The 22242-nt window shown below is 41.7% G+C and overlaps 1 protein-coding gene across 1 annotated transcript; it reads right to left on the reverse strand.

Annotated features, from left to right (window-relative positions):
• Window positions 1–294: 294 nt before the first annotated feature.
• Window positions 295–17894, reverse strand: LOC124867326 (E3 ubiquitin-protein ligase AMFR-like). Its single transcript, XM_047363727.1, has 14 exons — window positions 17731–17894; window positions 16908–17206; window positions 16719–16811; window positions 15889–16053; window positions 10531–10683; window positions 9899–9939; window positions 7350–7482; window positions 6906–7039; window positions 6456–6566; window positions 6058–6254; window positions 5866–5969; window positions 2676–2810; window positions 2386–2576; window positions 295–2071 (listed from the first exon to the last, which is right to left on the reverse strand). Exons 2-14 carry the CDS (start codon window positions 17160–17162, stop codon window positions 1915–1917), a joined length of 1869 nt encoding a protein of 622 aa, XP_047219683.1. The 5' UTR covers window positions 17163–17206; window positions 17731–17894; the 3' UTR covers window positions 295–1914.
• Window positions 17895–22242: the final 4348 nt, after the last annotated feature.

A 22242-nucleotide genomic window follows, 5' to 3' on the forward strand; every position in this document is an offset into this window, starting at 1 on the left:
GAAAACACCTTACACTCTGGTGTAAGTATATAATAATAATTAGAAGTGAAGGAATGGTTGAGCTGGCAGATTGAGTTGGCTCGGTCATCACCGTGAGGTTAAGGGCGCAGCTCAATGACGTCATAGATAATCCAACTATGTCAATCAAATGTAAACAGAAACTAAGGAAACTCAGATGGTTTCCAACAATCAAATTTATTGGACCGATAAACTCAAAGGTCTAATACATTAAAAATAACGTTGATGAAATGTAAGTTTGCAATGTCATAATAAAAGATACACAATTCTTTCAAAAACTGTAGAAGCTTTTTATTAAGTCTTTCATATCAACATATTTTACAAAAACTAGATTTACATAAATTAACCAAAGCATCCTTAATTTAGGCACAAAATATGGGAAAGCTCAGCCTAAAAAAGGAAATCAAGTTTTGATTAAATAAGTAACATTGCTGAAAGATAAACCATGAGCAGGTAAAAGTGATCAATTTTTAAAGTTGCTGCAGAAAATGAAAATCTAATTTTAAAACCTTATTTAAATCTTTATATAGCATCCCCAGACAAGAGCAATAAACTGAACACAAAATAAAAGTTCACAGCACATCAGCTTTTAGTGGAAATTTTAGGGCTGATCTTTGGTGTATGGACACAAAATGGCTTGTCAACTCTTCATGCATTTTGAAACTATCTTTTGTAGACTGCGGTGCTATCCATAGGTGTACTCTCACCAAAATAAGGTATTGAAGTAGACGTTGATTAGCTACTTTTATGGTTTTCCTTTTTAGTTTGCAGATTAGATAAAGGCAGCACAAAGGAGTCACCCATTTCTTTGTAGATCCTAATTGGATCTATTTATAAGAGTTAAACAAGCACAAAGCTTTAGGTTAGGTGATTTGCTGTGGGGTACTAAAATAGTTTTGATAGGTATGCAACAGGTTTCTTCAAGGTATTAAATACTCTTACATGCGTGGTATAACATCCCCAAAGAAAATGCAGCAAGTGAAGCTGCTTCAGACTAATCTCAACTATATTCCCTAGAAATATAACATAGAACCCCATTTTGAGCTGAAAACAATATTTACCTGCTCAACAGTCAAGGGTAACTTTAAAAAGACTGAGAAAAACACCCAGTGTACTTGCACAAAAAAGGTAATCCTTTCTTATTCATTGCTCACACATCTGAGGGCATTAGTATTAGAAAACAAAGTTTACATGCCAAACCGCCCCCATCTTGTTAAAAATAAAAAAAATTGTTCACAAAAAGTTTTCACAATGTGATGTAAAACTTGACACAGTACAACTCTTAAGGGTCAAATACACTTTGCAGCATTTGTTTTGATAGAAACATTCGTAGTTGACTGAATGGCTGACCAATATTAAAATGACATTCTCTTAACCCAAGATAAGAAATAAAAACTTTGCTACTTATCTTCATAGTTGAAACTATTGAAATAACAGAGAGATCAGATACATTTCTTCATCGAGAAGATGGTGTTTCTGTCATAAGCAAAGCAAGTGACCAAAAGTAATACTTTCAAAAATATGTTCTGTAATTGCAAAGCGTGCTCATTATTGACACCGACTCCGAATGTTGACAGATACTGTCTAAGCTGGTGGTTGCAATGCGTGGCATGTGAACAGAGGGCAATGCAACCTCACAAGTCCTCACTTGCTACAAGCCATCAATATATAGAATGCTCCAAATACTCAGGATGGTACAGCAGAGGTCACTTTCAACAATCTCACCTTCTTCAGGCTGCCCAGAACAGTCAACAGGCCATATTTGCAATGCTTTTTAATAACACTTTTACATAGATGATAACTATTGACTATACCAAATGGGGAAAGGCTGAAATAGCTCAATGCCTCTTAGAATGATGAAGTAGCATACTTTCTCGCTCAAGTCCATAATGTGTTTCAGGGTGCAAGTTCTTCTTGGTGTTGCATACGTCTTTCCGCAGCTGCTGCCATGGTTCTCCGTCTCAGCACAGTCAAGTCCAGCTCTGCGAGAGAGTCCTCCCCCAGTCTGGGCAAGTCCTCCTCGTGATTTTCTTGACCCTTGTGCAGATATCTCCTGGGGGGGGGCAGAAAGAGCATTTATGGAAACATAAATTGCAGAAAGAGAATGGCAGAAACCTTTTGTTTGTGAACAAAGTTAAAAGCAAAAATATTAACGTATGACCTCTCAGGTAGATCTGTACATTCGACTTTTTAGATGCTCATTGGCCAAATTAATTTAAACACGCAATAAAAGTTTTATAATCACAATTTTTTTTTATTTCACTCGCCCTAAAATTATTTTCAAAAAACAGCAAAACAAGTTGGATCAGATTTGAACTTCAGAGATTAAGATCTTCCAAATCTTGACTCAGATTTAATAAAGCCAACCTGCGTGCTTGCTGAAGCATTTCTTCTTTTCTCAGCTTCAGCATCTTCTGCCTCTCCTCAGCAGACTTGGAGAAGCGACCGCCTCTGGCCTCCATGTTATCCGACTCACTGGGGTTGTGCTCTGCTCCACCACTGGGACCTGGCTGCTCATCTGCTGCTGGGTTTCCCTGTATGGGGGCACGATCTATGGCCTAACAACAAGAGAAGAATAAGAACAAGAGTAGAATATCAACTAGATAAACTCTGCGTGTCTACCTGGAAAGCTGAACGTGTAATATGGCCTTGCTGACCTGTGCAGGGAAGGGCACCTGGATTCGTCCTTCTAAAATGTTGTCTGTGGTGACTTCAACAGAGCGAGTCAGCTGCAGGTCCTGAATAACAAGATAGGAGGGCACCTGAGGGAACATCTCCTGAATCTGATGGGCCTGTTGAATCAGAAACAAATCAAAAGAGAAAAGAATAATATTTTATTGTAGTCATTATTATTGTAATATTGGGACAATATTACAATGGCAGAGGCAAAAACTCAGGCCTGGGAGGAGTTCGTTGAGGCCATGGAGAAGGACTACCGGTTGGCCTCGAAGCGATTACTGGCAAACCGTCCGGCGCCTCAGGAGGGGGAAGCAGTTCTTCGCCAACACTGTTTACAGAGGGGGTGGGAGGCTGCTGACCTCGACTTGTGACATTATTGGGCGGTGGAAGGAGTACTTCGAGGATCTCCTCAACCCTGCCATCATGCATTCCCTGGTGAAAACAGAGGCTGGGGACTTGGGGTTGGACTCTTTTATCACCCAGGCTGGTCGGGAACAACGCCTCTGGATTGGGGATCACACTCCTCAGCCTCCCTGGTAAGGCCTACGCCAGGGTATTGGAGAGGAGAGTCCGACCGATAGTCGAACCTCGGCTTCAGGAGGAGCAGTGTGGTTTTCGTACCGGCCGTGGAACACTGGACCAGCTCTATACCCTCTACAGGGCACTCAGGGGTTCATGGGAGTTTGCCCAACCGGTCCACATGTGTTTTGTGGACCTGGAGAAGGCATTTGACTGTGTCCCTCGTGATGCCCTGTGGGGGGTGCTCCAGGAGTATGGAATCAGGGGCCCTTTATTAGGGGCCATCCGGTCTCTGTACAAGCAGAGCAGGAGTTTGGTCCGCATTGCCGGCACTAAGTCGGACCTGTTTTCAGTGCATGTTGGACTCCGGCAGGGCTGCCCTTTGTCACCGGTCCTGTTCGTAACTTTTATGGACAGGATTTCTAGACGCAGCCCGGAGGGGGTCGGGTTTGGGGACCAGTGGATTTCGTCTCTTCTTTTTGTGGATGACGTGGTCCTGCTGGCTCCCTCTAGCCATGACCTACAGCATGCACTGTGGCGGTTCGCAGCCGAGTGTGAAGCGACTGGGATGAGGATCAGCTCCTCCACGTCCGAGGCCATGGTACTTGACCGGAAAAGGGTGGCTTGTCCTCTTCAGGTTGGAGGGGAGTTCCTGCCTCAAGTGGAGGAGTTTAAGTATCTTGGGGTCTTGTTCACGAGTGAGGGAAGAATGGAGCGGGAGATCGACAGACGGATCGGTGCGGCTGCCGCAGTAATGGGATCGCTGTGCCGGTCCGTTGTGGTGAAGAGGGCTGAGCCGAAAAGCGAAGCTCTTGATTTACCGGTCGGTCTACGTTCCTACCCTCACCTATGGCCATGAACTTTGGGTCATGACCGAAAGAACGAGATCCCAGATACAAGCGGCTGAAATGAGCTTCCTCCGTAGGGTGGCCGGACACTCCCTTAGAGATAGGGTGAGGAGCTCGGCCATCCGGGAGGAGCTCGGAGTAGAGCCGCTGCTCCTCCACATTGAGAGGAGCCAGTTGAGGTGGCTCGGGCGTCTATACCGGATGCCTTCTGGTCCCTCCTGCCCAGGACACACTGGAGGGACTATGTCTCTCTTTAGTTTTTTTTTTTCACATGAGCTAATTTGTGAAACCAGATTAGGATTTTTTAATTAAGATTGTTAACAGATGCACTGATTCACAAGTTCCTGTTATTATGGTTAAAATGTCATTTTTTAATGCCAAATTAATTTAAAGACCAGCGTTAGGCGGCTTCACAAACAAGAAAGGCATTTTTATGCTCAGGCACGATTTGTTAATGTAAAAAATTTAAAGAACGTTTGTTTCCTTGGAACTACCAGATGCCTCCTGCACGCCTTCCTCGGGAGGTGTTCCAGGCACGTCCCACCAGGAGGAGGCCCAGGGGACGGCCCAGGACACGCTGGAGGGACTATGTCTCTCGGCTGGCCTGGGAACGCCTTGGGCTCCCCCCGGAGGAGCTGGAGGAGGTCTGAGGAGAGGGACGTCTGGGCGTCTCTGCTGCCCCCGCGACCCGGTCCCGGATAAAGCAGAAGACGACGACGACATTATCAGTGGGACCAGGAAAAGAATCATTAAGAGTTCTTGATATTTATGCTCCAAAATGTGTTGTTCACATGTTATGATTGCAAATTGCAATGCATTATTGGGTGAAGGGTGTGGTTTAAATATGCACAATATTTTTACTGAGAAATTTCAGTTTCTGAGTTTGAAGATCAAATAGAAAAAAAAAAAAAAAACACAACAGAAACGCCCCTAAAAGTTGGAATTCCATGTTGTAACCTCAAAAATCCCCAATTATCTCATCATGCATGTTATCGCAGTGTCTTCCAAATTATTTCGTTTTTCCACATATTGTCACTTTATGATTGTAAGGAGGAGGCAACTTTATATGCATTTTTCAAAAATGTTTAAAAATAACATCTACACAATGCTGCAGGCATCTATATTCTGCACATTTTATGCAAATACCCTTAAAGAAAATCCAGTGCAACCAAAATGTTGAAAAATACATTAAAGTTTGTGGTTTCAAGATTTAAAAAAAAACTTTAAGGCATTTACCAAACAAAATAATCACCATTTTAAGTTTGCACTGTTATTAATAGTTAGCCTTGTCACAAAGCACATTATTAAGCAAATTCAATTAGTTTTTCATGTTGGGTGTGATGTCCCAATTGTAGAGCTAAATGGATCGTAGAAGCCAGCACTTGGTCCTGGTTCACCGTCGTACGGCAGGTTCTGGAAAATTTCTCTTCTTTTCTCTATTGGGAAGTTTCTGCTGAAGTATGAGGATCAATATGATTGAACAACATTTGTTCCACTCCTATTAGAGATTAATAGCTTTACACCACAGTTAATTTGCTCATAAATATCTTGCAAATGAGTAATACTTAAATGTATCCTGGGTACCACTAACAGCAGTCCAAACAGCACAATTTAAGAACCCTAGCCTTAGTGTTTAACCTTTGAAAGCCAACACATTTTTTTTTTATTTAAGTAAAAGTTTCTACAAGTGTTAAAGATAGGGCCAGATTCACAAGAGGCTGTCCTGAGTGCAGAAGCATAAAATATTTCTGTTATGTCCCATTAAACCACCATTTACATATGACTGTGAATCACAACTTACCATGCCCATAAGCTGGGAGTTGTTGGCCTGAGCCATGCCCAAAATATTAGTAGTATGCATAACTTCCACTGAAAAACTGGGCAGCCAGCTGGCAATACGAGAACCTGTAAGAAGAACATATGGACAGAAAACAGTCATTTAGTCTTAGTTCCCTCCACAACTCACTGCTGGGTCTGAGTATGGCAGACCTACCGTCAAAGTGGAAGAAGTGATTGTGTTGGTTGATGTGCGGCCGAGCTTCTGGAGCGGGTCCTACCGGGCCAGCGTTGTCTTCCAAACCGGCGCCCTGCTGCTGGTTTCTCCCCGGAACCCCGTCGCCATTAATGTTCAGCGATGTTCGACATGTGGGACATGATGTGTCTTGCTCGAGCCACGATCGCAAACAGGAGCTGAAAAGTCATACATCCAGGTATTATACATTTATTTCATGTATGTGAAAATGACATCAGTTCATTGTACTAAACGTTGTAGAATGCAGTCTCACTCTGTAAAACAATTTCCAAACCAAATGTTTAATATCCTGGTTCAAAGCATGGTTTAAAAAACAAATGCAGACAAAGTATAAAATACAGAAACAATGGCTTGTTTACTTATGGAAAAGATGACCACAGGGCAGTTTACGTGCCGTCAGCATGGCATCCCAGCAGATGGCACAATCGTCATCATTTGCAGCCAGCTCCTCTGCAGTTGCAACTGCAAACCTGCACAAAATACAGTTTAAATGCAAATGTCCATAAAGGCAGGTATTAATGGGGGATGCTAGATCTGTCAAGATTTAGGTTTATTGTGGCAACAAGCATTAACAATGAAAACAGACATCAATTTTGAAATAACTATATATTTTTGTAAAACAATATACCTTTTCTTGTTGAGATCTGTTTCAATAAAACAATAAAATACCCAAAAAAGTTGATTGTTTCCTTATTGTAAGAAAAATCCAAATACAGCTTTACCATGTCATTGCCAACATCTGATGACATGTAAAGCATACATTTAAAACAACTGAGTTCAAGAAACAGAACATTATTTATTTCTATTACCTGGCCTCCATGTTGCTGATGACTCGAAGGTAGTTCTTGTGTCTGCGAATGCGGCGCTGAACCTCATGGAAAAGATATCGTAACTGCATAAAGATGACCAAGCTCGCCATGGACAGCCAGATGTTACCAAAAAGCTGTAATGAGAGGGACATAAAGACAGAATGTAGAAGAATAGTAGAGCAAACTTATTTATTACATTTGTAAATTGTATTTAGTATAAAACTTTGAATGTGAAAGCAAAACACGTGATGAACACTTGTTACGCGCTGCATGTTTTTCTTTTTCATTTAAAAATCTGATCCTGGTCTGTGATTGCACCTGAGGGACTGATATCAATCAAAAAGCAGTGAATGCCTCTATTCAGGCTGTGTAAACCTGATCTCTTAGTCAGTGGTCCAAAAGACCCATTACAAGTTCAGAACTCCTATTAAAGTCCTTTCTTACCAGCATATGGATATGGTGCATAAGATCCAGAAAGAGCATGGCCAGCTCCATTATGAAGTCTGTGTAGTAGACATATGTGCCTTTGCTCTCCCAAGTTCCTGGATGGTTCAGATCCCACAGATGGATGGAGTACCTGAAGGTACACAGACCTTTCAAATCATGAAATACATGTATGGATTTTGTTATGAAATGTTTTACAACTATAAGTCTGAAAAGTGTGGTGTGCATGTGTATTCAGCTCTTAGACATTTCAAGTCTTGTCACAGACTCCCATTTGGATTTAGGTTTGAACTTTGACTAGGCCACATAAATATACTTTGATCCAAACTATTCCATTGTAATATCGAGTCTCTTGCTGTCTTACTACTGAAGAAAAGCATGCCCATAGTATGATGCGACGACCATTATTTCAATGTGGGGATAGTGTGTTGGGGGTGATTTGCACTGCTAGTATTCAGCCACACAGAGTTTTGCATGTAGACCACAAAGTTTAATTTTGGTCTCATGTGATGAGAGTACCTTCTTCCACATGTTTGCTGTATTGCCCAAGTTGCATGTGGCACACTGCAAATTGGATTTCTTATGGTTTTCTATTTGCCACTCTTCTATAAACACCACATACAGGGGTTGGACAATGAAACTGAAACACCTAGTTTTAGACCACAATAATTTATTAGTATGGTGTAGGGCCTCCTTTTGCGGCCAATACAGTGTCAATTCATCTTGGGAATGACATATACAAGTCCTGCACAGTGGTCAGAGGGATTTTAAGCCATTCTTCTTGCAGGATAGTGGCCAGGTCACTACGTGATACTGGTGGAGGAAAACGTTTCCTGACTCGCTCCTCCAAAACACCCCAAAGTGGCTCAATAATATTTATATCTGGTGACTGTGCAGGCCATGGGAGATGTTCAACTTCACTTTCATGTTCATCAAACCAATCTTTCACCCGTCTTGCTGTGTGTATTGGTGCATTGTCATCCTGATACACGGCACCGCCTTCAGGATACAATGTTTGAACCACTGGATGCACATGGTCCTCAAGAATGGTTCGGTAGTCCTTGGCAGTGACGCGCCCATCTAGCACAAGTATTGGGCCAAGGGAATGCCATGATATGGCATCCCAAACCATCACTGATCCACCCCCATGCTTCACTCTGGGCATGCAACAGTCTGGGTGGTATGCTTCTTTGGGGCTTCTCCACACCGTAACTCTCCCGGATGTGGGGAAAACAGTAAAGGTGGACTCATCAGAGAACAATACATGTTTCACATTGTCCACAGCCCAAGATTTGTGCTCCTTGCACCATTGAAACCGACGTTTGGCATTGGCATGAGTGACCAAAGGTTTGGCTATAGCAGCCCGGCCGTGTATATTGACCCTGTGGAGCTCCTGACGGACAGTTCTGGTGGAAACAGGAGAGTTGAGGTGCACATTTAATTCTGCTGTGATTTGGGCAGCCATGGTTTTATGTTTTTTGGATACAATCCGGGTTAGCACCCGAACATCCCTTTCAGACAGCTTCCTCTTACGTCCACAGTTAATCCTTTTGGATATGGTTCATCCTTCTTGGTGGTATGCTGACATTACCCTGGATACCGTGGCTCTTGATACATCACAAAGACTTGCTGTCTTGGTCACAGATGCACCAGCAAGACGTGCGACAACAATTTGTCCTCTTTTGAACTCTGGTATGTCACCCATAATGTTGTGTGCATTTCAATATTTTGAGCAAAACTGTGCTCTTACCCTGCTAATTGAACCTTCACACTCTGCTCTTACTGGTGCAATGTGCAATCAATGAAGACTGGCTACCAGGCTGGTCCAATTTAGCCATGAAACCTCCCACACGAAAATTACAGGTGTTTCAGTTTCATTGTCCAACCCCTGTATGTGAAGTAAACAACTGCTTGTTGTCCTCTGTGGTTTTTTCTACCTGAGCTGAGGATTTATGCAGCTTCTCCAGAGTTACCATGGGCCTCGTGGCTGCTTCTAAAATAAATGTTTTCCATCTCAGACCTGTCAGTTTAGGAGGGCAATGTACAATCCATTACCCTTTTTCAGATGATGGATTCACAGCACTGTGAAGTTTCCAAAAGCTTGGCATATTGTTTTAGAAGCCAACGCTGCATTAAACTTCTCCCCAACTTTATCCCTGATCTTTCTGCTGTAGGTCTTGGTCTTTGTGATGCTGTTTGCATACTGAATCTCTCTAACAAACCTACAGAGGCCTTCGTAGAGCAGCTGTATTCATTATACTGAGTGACTACAATTATCACATACCTTTATAACCTTCTGTTGTGATTGATTTGAAATTAGTAGTGAACATAATCTGAATAAAAATGTGAGAAACTCAGTTGCTACAAATACTTTCATTGGTGCCTAGTTTAAAAGTTGTAAATTATAACCGAATGGCCTCAGTATTAATGGAACCAGAGGAAAACAAATAGGGTTGCTAAGTTTAGCCCATTTCTTAATTTATGCAGGATATCATCAGTACTGCTCCCATGTGTGGCTCCCCAACTATCTGGGTTTTAAACAAACTTACCTCATAATAACATGCCCAGTGCGAACTGTCACCAACAGACACTGAGAGAAAAAAATAATATTGTACTTCAACAATGCAATTTCTTGTCAATCATTTTCCATATTAATCACTACCAATCTCAGAACTGGATTTTTGGCTTTAAAACTTGAGCTGTGATAAAACCTTCAGAAATCTTTACAAATTGGGGGCAAGTTCAGTGTGGGTATGGGACACTGATGAGATCATTTAGAGACCACATGCTCTTTTTCTATCAAGTCACTTTTGCTTTAGATAAGAGTAACTAATGAAAACAGGAATAATTTCCCCAAACACAGAGTTGAGGAGCAGTACCTGAGCAGGTGGGCAAAGTGACAACTTGATTAAATAATCAATTAAATATCTATTTAAGCTAAAGCTAATTAACTGCACATACAATATTTTAAAAAAGTATTAAAAGATTAATATTGTACTTTTAAATTACAAAAAAAACAAAGCTTGAATATAAATATAGATTGGTAGAAATCCAGTTATGTTTAGATTTATAAATCATATAAATTGTGTATAAAGTGTGCCATTGAAAAGAAAAAAAAACCAAAAAAAACCTTAAAGTAGATCTCCATTTTTTTAAATGCAGTGTAAATGAAGTCCATTACCTCTGCACCCATAAAGGAGAGAGTATGCATGCCATGGGAGGCTCCTAGCAGGCCACAGACCACAGCCAGTCCACAGCAGTCCAGGAGCAGGGAGAACAGTAGACAGAGCACTCTCACATGGCTGTTCATTGGGGTTGATGGGGAGAAAGACAGCTGCAGGAAAGAAAAAGTCATTAGTATGTTGTTTTTTCACAGATCCATTTTTAGGTACAGTGCCATGAAAAAAAAAAAAAACGTCTGACAGATTTCCACAATTTTTTTTTTTTTGTTTTGCTTTTTTTGGTCACCCGTATCAGATGCAACACGTTTTAATATCAGACTAAGGAAATCCGAGTCAACTCAAATGCAGTTTTCAAATTATCTAAATTACTAAGAGAAAAATCTTTTTAAAACAGTGAAAAACATCCTTCCATTGTCTATACCCACTGAACCTTACATGGTCATTGGGAGAGAGGCACGGTTAAAATGTTTTAATAAAGTGAAACACTTAAAAAGGTGAGAAAAAAAAACAAAAGGGGGGGGGGGGAATACTGTTACACTGTACTCTATTTTCCAAGTAACACTGCAGTTTCACTGTGCTTCCATGTAGATACAGCATTATACTTTTTCTACCCCCCATTTATGCACCATTTATAATTAATGCTGCCACTAACTTTATCTTTCCCATACAATTCAATTCAAAAATACTTTATCAATCCCAAAGGGAAGTTAAATGTTGTTATAGCTCATATTATGAAAGTTTCCTCAAAGAGCCGTTGTAGATGCTGATGGCTGTGGGCAGGAAGGATCTCCTGTAGCGCTCCGTCTTACAGCAGATCTGAAGAAGCCTCTGACTGAAGACACTCTGTTGTTGTACAACAGTCTCATGAAGAGGATGCTGAGGGTTCTCCATAATGTTCTTCATTTTATGAAGAATCCTTCTTTCCACAATGATCTCCAGAGGTTCCAGAGGAGTCCCCAGAACAGAGCCAGCTTTTTTTATCAGCTTGTTGAGTTTTTTTAAGTCCCTGGCTCTGATGCTGCTTCCCCAGCAGATGATGGGAGAAGAGATCACACTCTCCACAACAGACTTATTGAAGATATGCAGCATCTTGCTACAAACGCCAAAGGACCTAAGCTTCCTCAAGAAGTAGAGTCTGCTCTGTCCCTTCTTGTAGATGGCTTCACAGTTGCATCTCCACTCTAGTCTGTTGTCCAGGTGAACACCGAGGTATTTATACTCCTCCACCACCTCCACTTCTTCTCCCATGATAGAAATAGTTTTTGACTTATTCCTGTTTCTCTTAAAATCTACAATCATCTCCTTTGTTTTAGTCACGTTCAAGATGAGATGATTGTTTCCACACCATGCCACAAAGCGGTCCACCACCTTCCTGTACTCAGCTTCTTGTCCATCTCTGATCCACCCCACGACTGCAGAATCATCCGAGTATTTCTGCAGATGACAGGAGTCTGTCTTGTACTGGAAGTCTGAGGTGTACAGAGTGAAAAGGAATGGTGAGAGTACAGTCCCCTGTGGTGCTCCTGTGCTGCTGACTACCTGGTTAGACTCACAACCCTTCAGTCTCACAAACTGTGGTCTGTTTGTCAGGTAGTCTTTGATCCAGGAGATTGTTGAGGCCTCCACCTGAGTCTTCTGGAGTTTCTGACAAAGCAAATCAGGTTGGATTGTATTAAATGCACTGGAGAAATCAAAAAACATGATCCTCACAGTGATACTGGCTTTGTCCAGATGACAGTGGGTTTGTTGAAGCAGGTGTATGATGGCATCTTCAACTCCAACTCCACAGCGATAAGCAAACTGAAGGGGGTCCTGATGGTTTACTGCTTGCTTACTCAGGTGGGTCAACAGGAGTCTCTCTAGGACCTTCATGATGTGAGATGTCAGGGCAACAGGTCTATAGTCATTGAGGACTGATGGGTGAGTTTTCTTTGGTACCGGAACAAGACAGGAGGTCTTCCACAACACCGGAACCTTCTTCTGGGCCAGGCTAAGGTTGAAGAGGTGCTGCAGAATCCCACAGAGCTGCTCTGCACAGGCCTTCAGGACTCTAGGGCTGACATGATCTGGACCTGCAGCCTTATTCCTATTCAGTCTCTCCAGTTGTCTCTTCACCTGACTTCTTGAGACACACAGGTGGAAGGGGGAAGCAAAGGAAGCATCAGCATCTTCTGATATGGTTGAAGACAAACATGTAGAAGTAGAAGGGTCTAGGGCTGAGGTGGAATATAAAAAATGTGAGGTGTTACTGGACAGCTGTGGGTCCTGTGGGTCAAAGGAAGATGGAATGTCTGTTTGGCTGTGAGCAGGAGAGGAGGATGTGAAGCTGGTTTCTGAACTGAACCTATTGAAGAATGTGTCCAGTTCATTGGCTCTGTCCAGACCTTCATCGGTCTGATCTTCTTTCTGCTTGAAGCCTGTGATCTTCTTCATCCCTGTCCACACATCTCTGATATTGTTTTGCTGGAGCTTGCTCTCCAGCTTCTTCTTGTAACACCTCCTGATGTCTCTTATCTTGACTTTAAGTTGCTTCTGTATACTCCTCAAAAATTATCTGTCTCCGTCTCTGAAGGCTCTTTTTTTCTTGTTAAGCAGGTCCTTCAGGTCACTGGTGATCCAAGGTTTGTTATTGGGGAAGCATCTCACGGTTCTGGTGGGGATGATGTTATCCACACAGAAGTTTATATAGTCGGTTACACACTCAGTCATGGCATTGATGTCCTCTCCATGTGGCTGGCACAGTGCGTCCCAGTCTGTAGCCTCAAAGCAACCTTGCAGAGCTTCTTCAGCTTCCTGTGACCATTTTCTCACAGTCCTCTTTATTACAGGTTGTCTCTGAACAAGGGGCTTATATTTCGAGCAGAGAAAAACAAGATTGTGATCTGATTTGCCTAGAGGAGGTCGTGCTGTAGATGTATGAGTCCTTGACATTTGCATAAAACAAATCCAATGTTTTGTTTTCTCTGGTAGAGCAGCTGACAAATTGTTGAAACGTTGGAAGTGTAGCAGAGAGTGAAGCATGGTTAAAATCACCAGAAATTGCCACAAAAGCATTGGGGTTTTGTGTCTGTAGCTTAGCAACAACTGAGCTGATGGCATCACATGCAGTGTCAGCAACAGTGGAAGTTGGAACGTAAACTGTTACCAAAATAACCCTGGTCAACTCTCTGGGTAAATAATATGGACGAAAACTTACTGCCAACAGTTCAATATCTGGACTGCAGAGATGACACTTCACAGTAGCATGTCCTGGATTACACCATCTGTTGTTCACAAGTACTGCCAGTCCCCCTCCTTTACATTTGCCGCTCTTCTTTAAATCTCTGTCTGCTCGTATGGTTAAAAAGCCCGGCAGAGAGACGCTGGAGTCGGGGATATGATCCTGCAGCCATGTCTCAGTAAAACACATGATACTGCATGCCCGGTACTCTGGCTGGGTCCTTTGTACGGCTTGGAGTTCATCCAACTTGTTTCCCAACGATCTCACATTGCCCACCAAAATCGACGGAAGAGATGGTTTGAACTTCCTCCTTCTCTCTCTTCTCTTAGCTCCTGCTCTGCATCCACAGCATCTCCTTTTCAACTCATCAGGGATTTGGGGTTGTAGCTGAAGTATTATTTGAGCTTTTGAGATATTAATCAGCTGCTCCCAGTTGTAAGAAACAACCCCATTGCCATGGCAATGCATCATAACAAATGTCCAAAAATAGAAAGTATTAAGAAAAATCCTCCAAGCTGCACAGCATCCGACACTGGAGTGGACAGTCATACAACAAAAATCAACTGTATCCACCACAAGAGGAATAGTTCCCAAAAAAAAATAAATCAGAATCAAAAGTAACAGAGCTACTCCAACCTGCTGCCACCTTGAGCGGCGCAATTCTAGAAATTGTACAAAGTACACCTGGCCTTGTACATTTGTGCATCCTTCCTGACCTCTTGACCACCAGCTGGTTGAGGCAGATGGCTGCTCATCTTGAGCCTGGTTCTGCTGGGGGTTTCTTGCCCTTTTTCTCCTCTCCATGCAGGTGTCTTCGGCACCACAAAGTTTCCCTTACCACTTACCAAAAATGTATCTTTGATCTATAGCTGTTTAACCTAAATTTCTGAACTTCACTGCAAATCTACATGAAGAGGAAAACAGGAAGGCACCTGGGTGTGACAACAAGAGGGTAGCCTCAGCCTAAAAACCGTATGAGTAAAAGCAAGTCTACGATGAAACCCAAAAGAAAACATGAAGTGCAAATGTACAAAGTAAAACATCTCAGATATTTACACAATCAGACCTGGTGCCAGAAACTACTTTTCTAGTACACCACGCCAGTAGGTTTGCCATTATATCTACCATATTGATTAAATAGCTTGTATAAAATGTCACTGAGTGTTAAAAGGTAATTAAATTTGATATTTTGCCCCCTCCCCCACCCTCCAAGAAATACAGCACAAGCTAATACAGAGCAAGTAAATGTTGGGACTGAAATTGTATCAGTAAGCATTACAGGCCAGAACATAGAGCTATTAATAGATCTGGAGCTGGAATAAGTCAATCTAGACGGAGACTTTCCACAAACCTTAACTGCTTAAAGCAACGTGAAGGTCTGTAGCGTACCCATCATCAATAGAATAACTTTGTACTGTCACTTGGGTACTTGAATTTATTAGATAGCCTGTGCTCTTTCCGTCAAACAGACACTTGTTTTCACAGCTAGAATCTATTAAAACATAATTATACACCATGATAACAGAAATAAACTGTTGCCGAATATACTAATCAAACCATTAGACATGGTAAGACAAAAGTTATTGTATATATGTACACAGAATGAAAGAAGATCTCAATGCAGATACTTTTTGTTAAACTGCTCATAATTCTTTCAAGTTACATTTTAGGTATGGGCGTTGATTATTGCACATGTAAAATCATCATCCAAGTACAAAATTTTAAATCATCTATACAAACAGCGCAAAGCAGCCATCTTTTTTAATGTTTTTCCACCAGCCATGACATTAAAATGCAGCACACAACACTGCCATAAGGCAACAGTAATGCAAATAGTTATTTGTCAACAGTTATGATCCTTTTCCTGGACAGAGGTAGTTATTGCAACACATCAGCCAATTAATGTCACTTTGCCTTTTTCTACAGTCTAGTGCACATTGCTGTTTGGTCACATATATCCAAAAGAAGATACCATTTAAAAATAGACAAGACAAGAGTGACAGAATTTCATTGTATTAGATATGTCTAATTTATTCAAAAATATATAAATTACATGTCATCTGTAACACTGCATGCAAGTTGCACTCAGTTGGCACATGAGGAAATGAAAACATATACTCTAGCTGACCATACTTACATATTCAAAACGATCTTTGCTGAGCTGAACCATGAGATGGAGAAAGACCAAGGCTGAGAACCACAAACACCACATGACCACTTCTTCCACCGTCTGAACGTTTAACACTCCAAATATGAAAATGAACTTGTAAAAGATGAAGTTCCAGAATTTATCCTTGAGATGCTGATGCAGTAAAAAAAAAAGGACAAAACAGCAGATTAGGTGCTGATTCCAGATCCCAAATGTTCATTTTAAGCTACAAGAATAATCCACTCTAAAGAACTATTCATAAAATTATGAATAACCTCTTCATCATGCTGCAAATTTACAATATTGATTATTATAGGTATAATAACAGACATATAACAGTTATTTGATATTACTTTTGCTAAAAAGAGTCAACCAAAATATTGGCCCCATTTGTAGCTTGATAACTTTAGTTTTAAAAATAGCAAACCTTAAAAAAGACCAAAGGGTAATTCTTGTTCAATGTTTGCATTATGTCTACCAATGGTTTTTATAAGCATAAATATTTCCTAATAGTCTAATTTGTCTTTCTTATAACAAAAGGCAATGTGTAGAAATCTTCTTTTAAATCAGGTGACCGGCAGCATGCAGCAACAAGTAGGCAACAGGGCAGCACTGGGATATGCTCCTAATAGCTAGAGAAAACTCATAACCTATTAAAATGATTTTAAACCATGGGAATGGTATTGATTGAAAATCGTTGCCGTTCTGAAACTGAAATGTTTAAAAACACCATTAACCGGACAATGATCATACAAAACTTAACGTTACATGTTGTAAAATAAATTTAAAACTCTTGCAGCAATATTGCACTGACTCACCTGTTTCTCACTGACTCTGAGGGGGCCGAAAACCGCATACTGAATCATTTTTGCAATTAGCATCAAAGAGCAGCAGAATGTGTTCACTAACACCTGACAGAATACAAAGAATAAAGTGACCATTAGTTTTTAACCATTGAAAAAACAGGTTATCACAATATGAAAATCTGGACAGTGGATGACACTCACCCATACAAACAGACTGTCGGTAATTAAATACCCCAGGACTGTTCTGGCCAGTTCTGTGTTACCAACTGCATTGCTCAGATGTTCAAGATCAACATCAGAGGGAGCTGGCGTATCATCAGTTTCCAAGGCCCCAAACGCGGGGTCAGTGACAGTAGTGTAAGCACTGAAGATGCTGCCAGCCAGCAAAGCCACGCTTAGTGCAGTGTAGGTCTGCAGGCTGGGCCAAGGAAACCTCTCCAGAAACAACAGAGGCATCGCGGGGGTTACGGTCCACTTGTTAAGCTGTAAAAACCACCAGTCTGTGCAAGCAGAAACAAAACGGCTAACGTTAGCTAAACTTTCAAGAGCTAAGCGTAAACATTGCATAATCACATCAACGATCACACGGCGTTGGTAATTTCACGCCTAGTTCTAAAACAACGATGGAACACAATGAAACAGTCAACTGGGTCGCAGACGTAGAGTTATATTTTAATAAAATTAAGAGAGAAAAGCAAAGTTGACACATTAGCTGAAGCTACTATGCGAAGCTAGCCTCAACTGACAAAATAAGTATCAACACTTTGTCTACCAATGAAGTGTGATTACTCAATTTAACTCGACGATAGACCACAAGAACTAGCAGCATACGATCACATTTACCAATAATTATAACGCAAATACTCAAGCAGAGGAGATGTTAAACAACTGAAGTTACCGCCCAGATCATCTGTTATTTACCTGGCTAACGTTACCTAATACTAGCTTACTGTAACGTTAGCTACGTAGCTTCGCAGTATGAGCAAAACTTCAAACCATAGGTCTGTGCTGAACAGCCACTTACAGTTTCTCTCCAGTTAAAATAAAAGCCAAACCCAGGGTAATTTACTCCCAGCTGAGCTGTGCTTTCAGTTCACAAAGAACACAGCAGTGAACAACATCGCCTTATTTATTCCACCGAGCGCAGGCAGCTGGCTGAGGCTGAGCGGAGGAGACCAGACAGCGTCATCAGGACGGTTTTAAAGCCGTAGCAATGGAAAATACCTGCCGGGTCATTTTAAATGTTCATTCAATGATTCAAACTATTCAATGTCTACTAATAATCTTGTTGATGGTTTCCCCCCAAAAGAAGCAAGAAATTACCTTTCCTTTAAAGGTTTTTGTTTTGTGTAATCAAATTAAAAAGTTTTCATGCCCATACATTTCATCTGGATTTTCAATGTTTTGTGAGTGGGATGGTGTAATAGCAAAATGTTATTAGCACTGATAATCATATATTTTAAACATTTGAACATGTGTTCTTTGCAGTCACACAGAACAAGTCCCGCAACATAAGCAACCTAATACTAAATCAATTCAATTCAGTTTTATTTATATAGCGCCAATTCACAACACATGTTGTCTCAAGGCACTTCACAACAGTCAGGTACATACATTCCAATAAATCCTAACAATTGAACAGTGCAGTCGGAGTTAGCTTTTTATTCAAATTGGATAAAAAGTTTTTCTATCTAAGGAAACCCAGCAGATTGCATCCAGTCAGTGACTTGCAGCATTCACTCCTCCTGGATGAGCATGTAGAGACAGTGGACAGTGACTGGCGTTGATGTTGCAGTAATCCCTCATACTGAGCATGCATGTAGCGACAGTGGAGAGGAAAAACTCCCCTTTAACAGGAAGAAACCTCCAGCAGAACCAGGCTCAGTGTGAGCGGCCATCTGCCACGACCGATCAATGTTCATGTTTTGCATTGTGGCCAAACAGTTCAATTTTGGTTTCATCTGACCAGAGCACCTTCTTCCATGTTTGGTGTGTCTCCCAGGTGGCTTGTGACAAACTTTAAATGAGACTTTTTATGGATATCTTTTGGAAATGGCTTTCTTCTTGCCACTCTTCCATAAAGGCCAGATTTGTGCAGTGTACAACTGATTGTTGTCCCATGGACAGACTCTCCCACCTCAGCTGTAGATCTCTGCAGTTCATCCAGAGTGATCATGGGCCTCTTGGCTGCATCTCTGATCGGTCTTCTCCTTGTTCGAGATGAAAGTTTAGAGGGACGGCCGGGTCTTGGTAGATTTGCAGTGGTCTGATACTCCTTCCATTTCAATATGATTGCTTGCACAGTGCTCCTTAGGATAATGTTTAAAGCTTGGGAAATCTTTTTGTATCCAAATCCGGCTTTAAACTTCTCCACAACAGTATCTCGGACCTGCCTGGTGTGTTCCTTGGTCTTCATGATGCTCTCTGCGCTTTGAACAGAACCCTGAGACTATCACAGAGCAGGGGCATTTATACGGAGACTTTATTACACACAGGTGGATTCTATTTATCATCATCAGTCATTTGGGACAACATTGGATCATTCAGAGATCCTCACTGAACCTCTGGAGTGAGTTTGCTGCACTGAAAGTAAAGGGGCTGAATAATATTGCACGCCCCACTTTTCAGTTTTTTATTTGTTAAAAAAGTTTAACACATCCAATAAATTTCATTCCACTTCACGATTGTGTCCCACTTGATGTTGATTGTTCACAAAAAATTTGAATTTTATATCTTTATGTTTGAAGCCTGAAATGTTTAAAGAGGTTGACCAGTTCAAGGCGGCTGAATACTTTCGCAAGGCACTGTATTTAAAGGGCCGCGCGGAGGCGGTTTAGAAAAGTGGTTAGGATAAAAAACTCTGTGCCCCAGAGCTGGTCGCTGGCCTAGCCCCCCCTCTTCCGGACGCGGAGTTGCGGATCGTGCTGAGAGTTCCACACTCGGGATTTGGCTCACCCAAAACGTGGATATAGTTTAGTTGGGGACGTTTGGACTTACGAACGGGTTGGCTCACCCGGAGGTTCTGCTTACCTCAAATAGGACGCAGTTATAGGGCCAGTTTGCCCTGCCGCGGTTGAAAGCGACTAAAAAGTGTGGCCGTTGAGGTCGGGAGTAACTTCCCTGGTCAGGACCTAAATGTTACACTCAGTTAACTGAGAACCATTCTCTTTGTTGCCCTGCAACTGTAGGGTTTAAACTGTCTGCTCTGCTTTCTTTTTATTTCCCTTTTCTGTCCTTGCTGTGCACAGTGTGTGTATGTTTGGCTGCGAGTGAGAGGTGACATCATCGCATGAGCTGTGTGAAATTTTGAGGAAACAAACATTGTGATTCGAAAACTAGTTGGTTTTGTGCTGCAGTTATCAAATAGTAACATGGAGGAGTATTGTAGGGTGTTTGAGGATGTCGTCAGGGAAAATGGTTGGAAACCCCTTGCAAAACAAAATAGATGAATTGCAGCGTATTTGGATTGATCATATAGGTTCACACAACGTTAATAAAGTGAAAGAATGTCTGGAAAATACTGTCAAAGCAAAGGGAAATACATATAACCAGGCGCGTAGTTAGACCTGGGCGGGCTTCTTGATAAAAGACATTTAGAAATATTTAAAAGATGCAGCCACAAAATGGTATTGGACTTCACATTTTTAATTAAAAACAATCAGCTTTTAAATTGTGTTCCATATACTCACGTCCCGCTCCACAATAACCTGACAATGAGGTAAAAGGAGAAGACAAAAAGTAGTTATTTGCTCACTTGCGGCTCATTTCAGAGCAACCACGGAGGTAAAATAATGCTATCACTGATATCCTTGCGGCCTCAACCTCACCCAGTCTGGATGTTGTGAGAAAGAACAGATGAAGAGCAGGAAATTAAGATTAACACAAGTTTAATTTGGAAGATAATAAGTCCAATGATTTCCAATGCAAAATGAATACATACACAATAACACAAAGAAAGAAAATTACGTAAGGCCTTACGGAGAAATCCTAGGTTTCAGCAAAGCATGACTGTCTTTACCCAGATGTCTGACTCATCACAGTTGCCAGAACATCTTTATACCATCTACTTAAAAGCTTACTGACTGTGCCTCCCCCTTATGCCGTCTGGCGTTGTAAATCATCCAAGCCCCCCATGTACGTAGTTTATTATCCATACCATGCCCAAAAGTCGACATTTATTTCTTTATTATCCATACAGCCAGCATTTACTGCTTGCAGTTGTTGAGAACTTTCTAACCTCTGTTTCACCCTTGTTCCATCCTGACTCCTGCTGTGACCCTGTGATTTCTCTCCTCAAGGCTTACACATGTTAAATCTCAGTTTAATGTTCCCACATGCAAACCAAACACATATATGAAACTAAATAATTTTAATTCTCAACAACATCCACCCTAATAATCCATTTACTGAGGCCATGGTTAGAAGAGTTAGACAGATTATTAGCTGGTATAACTTTAGCCTTGGGAGATGTCAGACAACTTTTGGGTCGCAGCATTACGCATAGTAATCTCCAAGTTATTGAGAATACGGCCCACACCTCTTCTCAATGCAACGCAACACCTTATTTTGCTGTGGCTGGAGGGATGGGAGACGCGCTGTGTGACATGTTCCCATCTAAAAATTCAGACACCGTGCTTTAATTTTTCTGAGAAGGGCGAACACATGTTGTTTCTTTATGAGGCGGTAGACACTTGTATCAAACAGACAGTGACTCGATGGAGTTAAATATTTTAGACAAACTGTGATGGATGGAATACCTGAAGGAAAATAATGCGAGGAAACCCAGATTTAGGATGGAGTGGTCATGCTAGGTGGGAGAGACATTTGTTACACCACATGCAGGAATATTTGGAGGAGAAAAAAGAACAAATAGAACATGAAAAGAAACAGCCTGATGCATTAGACAAAAAAAACTTAAAACTGTCCAATTAACTGCAGTAAGATAGAAGAGGAATAGTAAAAGCCTGATAAGAAAATGATCACCGCAGAGGCTGACAGAGGAGCAAATTGGATGATGGCTCCTGTTACATCTCCGCCCACTTCAGCAGTTCGGGGGGAGGTAAAACCTCCTCAAATGATACTCATAGCTCCTATCAATGTATATCAACTGGCTCCACCTATCCAGTGGGAGTCACACCCATATAGTCCTCGTGGCCCGGCCAGGGGTGGACTGTTTGGAAAGAGGGCTGGACGAAGGGGTGGACAGGGAGGTGCTGGTTCTTCCTCCTACCTAGTATATGGGCAGACGGATCAGCTATGGGCACGCCCAGAAGGAGCTCCTCCATCCTTGTATCAACCTCTGGCACAACAAGCTCCAGTCACCGCACAATGCATCACTCATACCACAGTGACACACCCCAGAGAGAGGTCCAGAAAATGGGAAAAAGGCAGAACCCATTGTTCCAGTGGAATTAAAGGGACACATTGCTATTTCTTGTGAACACTGAAGCCACTTTTTCCACGTTGAATATTCCTCCATCTAATAAAATGTCTTCTCGGATGGGGTGAAACAGACTCTGCCTGTGCCTACATCTCT

Source organism: Girardinichthys multiradiatus, chromosome 4 (genome assembly GCF_021462225.1).
Source record: "Girardinichthys multiradiatus isolate DD_20200921_A chromosome 4, DD_fGirMul_XY1, whole genome shotgun sequence".
Classification (NCBI taxonomy): Eukaryota; Metazoa; Chordata; class Actinopteri; order Cyprinodontiformes; family Goodeidae; genus Girardinichthys; species Girardinichthys multiradiatus.